General features: G+C 30.5%; 1 protein-coding gene across 1 annotated transcript; it reads left to right on the top strand.

The window, feature by feature from the left end:
• The first annotated feature begins 3592 nt into the window (after positions 1-3592).
• On the top strand, positions 3593-7312 carry LOC133670653 (uncharacterized). The gene is made up of 6 exons (XM_062091209.1): positions 3593-3746; positions 3852-3956; positions 5022-5093; positions 5442-5608; positions 6022-6133; positions 6846-7312. Exons 2-6 carry the CDS (start codon positions 3912-3914, stop codon positions 7065-7067), a joined length of 618 nt encoding a protein of 205 aa, XP_061947193.1. The 5' UTR covers positions 3593-3746; positions 3852-3911; the 3' UTR covers positions 7068-7312.
• The last annotated feature ends 595 nt before the right edge of the window (positions 7313-7907 follow it).

Below are 7907 nucleotides of genomic sequence, written 5' to 3'. Positions count from 1 at the left end.
ATCCATATTCCGACTTGATGGCAGACACATATGCAACGGTCGATAATTTACTATGATTTGTGCAGTCATCCCATAATGGTTCATCAGAATCTTTCAAAAGATCAAAAAACCTGGTCACATCTGCATTAGGTTCTTCATCTATGATTGGACATTAACCAGTATGACCCTGATTCATTCTCATCGCATCTTTATCCATAGTCCTATAAGGATTACTATTGTTATTTACAACTTTTTGCATGTTGTTAACACTAAAAGTTGACCCGATCATCCTTTCTACCATGGTCTCGTGAGGGACAAATGGTTCTTTATGTGCATTCCTACACAGGTATTCTTCCATGGATCTTTTGTGTAGAAGATGCATCGTTACAACATCTAGATCAAGAAACTTTTTATTTTTACACCTCTTACATGGACATCTAATATTGCTCGGATTAGATGTTGTGTAATTAATAAAATCCTAAACTCCTTTACAATAATCATCCATGAACGATTGTCCATGACTTCTATTGAACCTACATCAAATGATGATGACAACATGTATTAATTAACTATGTTAACTGAATAAATTTGTAAAAATATTGGTTTAGCTCAAGATTATCTAACCTACTTTAATACTTCTCTTAATTCATTATCAATTATTTACATACATACAAATTTGAACACATTTACGGAAATTACAAAATATAAAATGAACTCGTTAAATAAGTCATTATTTATTTCATCACAACACACTTAAGTCAGTAATTCGACATAAGTTTCAACAATTTACAAACAAATATAATTTTACAAAATCTAAAACAAACCATAACATGTATAAAATTATAAATCCATACAACAAGTTTGTTTGAGAAAAAACAATAAAACAAGTAAACACCCATACAAAATACATGTGGGGGGAGGGGGCTGTTTGTTTTGTTGCAAAGAGGTTTTTTAAGGAAGAAAGAGAAATAAGGGAAGGTCGATGGTCATGTCATATATTAACTATTACCGATGGATTTACCGATATAATTTTTTTGTTTGTCAATCCATCAACAATGTTGTTAATATAAGTGACACGTAATTGTACGGGCTTCCCTGTTTGAATCCAAATGTAATTTTATCGGTAATGGCGTCCGCAAAAACTTACACGTCATCGTACTGTTTGATTTTTAAAAATTTCTTCTATTCCGAATGGGATTATCTCAATATATACCAATGAAATATTTATGTCGGTAAATACTGATGGAGTTAGCGATGAAATAAATTAGTTTGTAAAGATCACCCCAAAATATTGACGGATGTTTCGTCGGCGATTTCGTTTATATTCGTAGATTTTCTAACAGTGAATAATAAAAATAAAAAATAGTAACTAGAATTTTAGTGTTACATCAAGATTTCAGTTATTTCGAGTTTTATTGTCAAGATTTTTTTAATTATAGATATTACTAAATATAGGTGATCAAGATATAAAAAAAAAGATTATAATTTATCATTGTTTACTTTTTACAATTACTATGTATATAAAAAAAATCTTTTAAATAAAATAATACATAAAATAAAATATTTTTTTTCATATAATAGTATTTAAAATCTTGTAATATAAGAGTAATTTTAGCAAGACAAGAAATTTTAATTTTATAATATAAAAATATAAATATTAGTTTCTAATATCCAATATTTTATCACGTTTTTATTTTATTTTATTTAGAGCTTTTCTTTCAAGAGTTTTAGATTATAGATATTGTTGAATAAGTACTAAATACAATTCTTAGATTATTATGTATCATATTTTTATTTTCCCAATCATTATTAATATTTTGAAAAATGACTCTTTTAAGTGGCCATACTCTGAATTTCTATTCATCTCAAAATTCAACTAATTATTAAACTAGATCCTAGTTATTTTTTTTACAAGATAGCATTGATTTATCTTATGTTATTTTTTTACTATTTTAGATAAAATAAATTATACCTTCTAAAAAACTTTACTAATATTAGAAAAACAATTCCTTAGTAAAAAGATGAGATAAGATTTTTATTTGCACCTATATTTTTAATATTTTCCTCAAATTAAATAAAATAAAAATCATTTAAATAAAAGGACTTGTGAAAATATAATGCTAATTATCATGTTAAAAGTTAATAGAATCCTAACTAAATAAAATTTGTATTTATACCAAGCCCCTTAAATATTTTGTTCTATATATAAACTTTATCTGAACAAATATTTTTTTTTTTAAAAAAGTAACTCATAAATGTTTATTGTAATATGGGATTAATTTTAGTATATAAAAAATTTTAAGTTTTTAATATAAAAAGATAAATATAGAATTCCACCTAGATCTATCTCAAGGCACATCTATTTTAGAAGACTTCGAGTCATATTATTTTTTTAAAAATCAATTTTGTATTTTTTTTAAATGTTTTTTTAATAAATGTTTATTTAGTTTAAATCCTAGGTCCGCCCTCAATTTTATTTAGAATGAATCGCTACTCTTTGTTCCAGTTTAATGATGGAGTCGGTTGGAGAATCTAATCTCTAATAATATTATAACCAATGTTATCAATTCTATTAGCGTTCTAATTTTTTAATTGAAATAATATATTTTGATTTTGGAATAATTTTACATGTTGTTTTGAGGTTGTGAAATTCAAATTTAAATCTAGAATAACTTAAAATTATACAATTTAAATTTCAAACAAGGAGTTGAATTAAAATAACCTGATTGACTCAACGGGTTTTAAAACAACCTAAACGAGTAAAAAAGTAGTTGGATTAAAAAAATTCAAAACATCTTTTTTAAAAAAATATTGAGATGATAATATATTGGATCAATATGGGTCAACCTAAATTAACTTTTTAAATTCACGACCCGGCTCATGAGACTATGATAATCTCAAATAAAACAAATCAAAATAAATTATAAAACTCAATTCTCAATAAACCTATTGTTGAATAATGAAATTGAGAAAAATTCAAACTAAAAAAAAGAATTAATAAAATGATCTAATTCTACTTGGGTTAACTCATAAAACTCATGACTCGGGTCATGAGACTAGGATAATTTTATAAAAAATAAATTGAAACAAATAATAAAGTTTAATTTTTAATTAACTAAATGTTGAAGATGTTAAATGATAAAACTTTTTTTAAAAAAATCAATTAAAAAAATAAAAAAAAATTGAGTCAACTAGGATAAATTGTTAAATTTGTGACATGGATCATAAAATTGAGATAACTATAAAAAAACAAACCACAATAAAATTATGAATTCCAATATTCAATAAATCAAATGTTAAATAATGAAATTAAAAAAAAATATAAATTTTTTTATTAAAAAAATAATATTTGACCGGAACATTACCGGAATAAAACTAGAATTTTTCAAATGAAATTTCTAGAATGAACCGATATTCTAAATGAAATGAATTTTTTTCTAGTTTGTTATGTTTTTTAAACTGTAATGTGATATATTAGTAGTTCCGACATAACTTAACCGAAATTGACAATCTATATAAAATAAAAATAAAAATAAATAAATAAATAAAATAAAAATAAATAAATAAAATAAAAATAAAAATGTGTATAAAACAGCGTTAACGAAAGCATTATTTTAAGGCACTAAGAAAAATAAAACCTGGGCTTTCTCTAAGCCTAAGAAACCTTTACTTATATCGAAAAGAAGGCCCGAAACCATTTTGCCCCGCTGTGAGCTTCTTTTTCTCTCTTTTTTTTCTTTTCCAAACAAACCCTACTTATCTTCAAGGTTTCCGGCTTAAACCCCTTCTTTTGGTTTTTAATTTTGTTTTCAATGTTTTTGTTTCTATGCGTAGTTTGATAAATCATTTATTTTCTTTTGCTATTAACACAGGCGAATGATTTGTAGTCGAGAAACGAGAAATCATTTACTTGTGTAGAGAGAAAAGGAGAAATGGCAAGCCAAGCTGCAGCTAGCGCTTTTAATGGCAACATGAAGGTACTTCCTTTTTATATTTAGTGACTCTTTTCTCTTTGTATTCCTTTCATTCATTTTCCGTTGAAATTCAGGTTCTTTCGTCCCAAACTCGTAGAGAAATTAACTTTCATTTTCAGCACACCAATTGTTCGTAAAATGTATTGTATGAGTTTAAAATGCCTCTATTTTTGTCTTTTTTACGATTTTATTTATATATTTGCCGCCAGGAATGCTTTTATGCCTGGTGTCTTCAGAGTTGCATTGCCTGCAAACTTAATCATTCAATAGTGTATGAAAATTAGATATTCTAGTTTTTTATGTGGTCAATTTTGTTCTTTTTTATGTGGAATTATTTTGACCGCTAATTATTACCTGAACTACACTCACTGATCATCACCATCTCTACATCATCTTCACAGTGATCCCATCAAACAACTCTAGTAAAGCCGAGTATTGTGACCCCTCCAAATTGAGGGTTTTTCCAAATCAAGTCAGATGGGCTGCATAGTGTTTCCATTCAATCTTTAAAGCTCCAAGTACATAGCCTGGCCACGAAATATTTCAGTATTGTGATGTGCGCTTCACGTCCCTGACATCTGGCCATTTTAGATGCCAATACTTTAACATGAGTAAAGGCAGGACTTTACACTTGGGACTATAGTCATGCAGTATAGTGTTCTTGAGCTCTTGCTCAGCTCTTTGCTTGAAAACCTTGATGTTGCCACCTTTTCCTGCCATTAAGAGGCAGGGTTCTTGACCTGCAGTAACTTGCAAACTCTTTACTGATTTTGTAACCAAGCTGAAACATTCATTAAGAAAAAAAACTGAATTTCCAAACCCAAAAAACACCTTTTTTAAAAAAGAAAAACATAAAATTTAAAATTTAAATGACAAATATAAATGATTTTTCTAATAAGAGACAAAGGAGAGAAACATTCACGTAATATACTTGCTTGATGGATTCTTTATGTACTTTTAGTGCAGATGACAAAGCACGTGTTTAACATTTATACCTGTGGTTTTATGAATTGATAATTGGCATTGGAATCAATAATAGAAACTGCTGTTCTGTATGTGTTCTTACAGAAAGCACTTGCTGGCCTCAAACGTATTAATCTGGAAGGTCTGCGATGGAGAGTATTTGATGCCAAAGGCCAGGTTGGATCTGTATTTTTTTCCGATATGCTGTTCCAAGATATTATAGATTTATTATGCTTCAGAATTTTCCTGTAATAGCCAACTTGTATGGGAGATGAGGTAATTCTTGGATTTCAACGAAGATACTCGTTTATTCTACTGTCATTTGGGAAAATAAAAACCAGAGTCCATCAGCTAATAGTTTGTGTAACAAGCTTGGCAAAGAAGTAGGATTTAGTGAAGGAAATGGTCCCACTATTTCTTTTTCTTGAATATGCATTATCTTGCTAGATTTGAACTGGTTTATACTACCTTTTCTTTTCTTAGTTCTTTAAGTTTGAAATTGTAACAGTACCTGCTTTCTAATAGGTTCTTGGAAGATTAGCATCTCAAATATCAACAGTCATTCAAGGCAAGGATAAGCCAACTTACGCCCCTTATCGTGATGATGGTGATATTTGTGTTGTGCTCAATGCAAAGGATGTCTGTGTAACCGGGAGAAAAATTACGGATAAGTTTTACCGCTGGCATACTGGGCAAGTATCATAATATTTTCTATCTCTGAATTCCAAGTTAATGTGGAATATGGAACATCAAGAGGATAAGTGATCAACAATCATCTTTTCTGGTTTTCACTCCACAAACCAAAATTTTCATGGAATGTAAAATAGCATGGGGAAACAAATGATCTTATCATCAACTTAATTGTTGGGCATTAATCACTGTAATTAAATCTCCTTGGTATCAAAGGAGTAAACATTATAGAAGAGGAATATGAAATTTCCAAGGACTTTTAACTGTCAATGAATATGAGATACTTTTACTTTCCAATTTTGAGACGTAGACAAAGGGACCAAATGCAGTTTCAGATATATAGTTTTCCCATGCCACTCAGCTTTTGTCATCTTGTATTGAATTCCTGTGTTGATTGATTATTTGTTTTCTGCAGGTATATAGGACACCTCAAGGAAAGGAGTTTAAAAGATCAGATGGCCAAGGACCCTACAGAAGTGATCCGAAAAGCTGTTCTGCGTATGCTTCCAAGAAACAAATTGCGTGATGTGCGTTACTCCTTTCTATGTTTTGATGTCTTTCTTCTGTTGAAATGATTAATTCTCACTATTTTCCTTCTTCCCTCTAACACATTCCCCATCAAAGTGAATCTATAGGGATACTTGTCTTAGTAAGGTTTAGCATTTGCCGCACTTGATTGCATGTAGCTGACAACCCTTTCTGCATTTCTAAAAGGCAGGTAGATAAGATGATTAAAACACTATTGTCACTTTCCTACCATCTAGAAAAATTATTGTAGGCAATTTGGGATGTAATGGAATGAAAAAAAACATAATGAATTTTTCTACTGCTTTAACTAGCATTTCCAATAAAAGAGGAGTTTCAATCTTGCGTGCTAAAAATATCCCATGAGAAGCATGGGCTACTGGTTACTAACATTGTTTGATTCAGAAATTTTCACATGGTTTCTGTAGACAATTTTTTTTATGTATCCTTTGAAATAAATGGAGACCTGATTGTTGATTTATCCTGGGATTTATACCCAGTTCAGTGATTTTCTTAAAAATTGCAATCAGAGCCCTTTTTCTCTTTTTGGATACACAACTAGATTATTTGATGTGCTGTATGCGCTGCAGGTTTGTTTAAGTGATGTTGGCTTTATGTATTTGTTTGAGAGGACATTGGTTTTATTAATTTTAAACATTTAGGTTGAACTCTCTCTGATAAAACTGCCTTGACAGTATTAATTTTTGGGCACAGGATAGAGATCGGAAACTAAGGATTTTTCCTGACAGTGAGCACCCCTTTGGTGATCGGCCTCTTGAACCATATGTGATGCCTCCCCGACAAGTGCGAGAAATGCGACCTCGTGCTAGAAGAGCCATGGCTCGAGCTCAGAAAAAGGCTGAGCAACAGGAACAGGGTGGTAATGATAAGAGAAAAGGCAAGAAGAGAGAAGTTGAAGCAGAATTGACCGAGTGAAAAGTGGGCACAGCTTATTTCCATATCTGGCATTCAATGCATCCTTATTTTGGATGTAACAGCCATAATGTGGTCATAGATCACCAACTGCTTGCAATGGCAGCATTTCTTGCCTGGTTCTTGTCATTCCTTTTAGGTTTACAGACATTGTGAACGTGTTTTAGTTGAGCTGTTGAAAGTTATATCATTGGGAAGTGAAGCTATGGACCTTTTCTCCTTTCGGAAGAGAACAGATTTTCTGAGCAGATACCTCTACTTTTTTTTTTTTTTTTTGCCTTTTCATTTTCATGACCGACAATTCTGCAACGAAAATAGAAAGTTACAAGGTCAGCTCATAAGTGCATGGCAGGAAATGAAGAAGAAATTAGAAAGGATTTTAGAAATCATATAGGTCATATAGACATTCAGGCAGAATAGGCGGGGGCAAATGCTGCAATGTCGTAATTAACCATCCTTGTGCTTATCAGTAAACCTAAACTTGTCGAATCTCCATGCTCTAACTAAAGCAAGCTGCCCAAAAGGATCCCATTGCCACACAAGAGGCGAAGACGAACCATATGCCCAATATAGCAACTGGTTGACTGTCCTTGTAACAAATATAAAAATGGAGATACCTGTCAAAAACCAATTTTCAAATAGCACTGAAACATAGTTGTTCTTTTCGGGTGAGAACATACCACAAGATAAAATAAGATAGAAATTATAGTTTCCCTTTTCATTTCTTTCCAGTGCTTATTAGTACCTTAACTTCAACCAACTATTCGGATATATAGCTGAAGAGATTCTACTACAATGGTTACAAAATCAATTTTACTGCAAAACAGAATGGAAAAACTAATG

Source organism: Populus nigra, chromosome 13 (assembly GCF_951802175.1).
Source record: "Populus nigra chromosome 13, ddPopNigr1.1, whole genome shotgun sequence".
NCBI lineage: Eukaryota > Viridiplantae > Streptophyta > Magnoliopsida > Malpighiales > Salicaceae > Populus > Populus nigra.
Note: the sequence above shows the minus strand (reverse complement) of the source record. Positions and strands in the feature narration are given on the sequence as shown.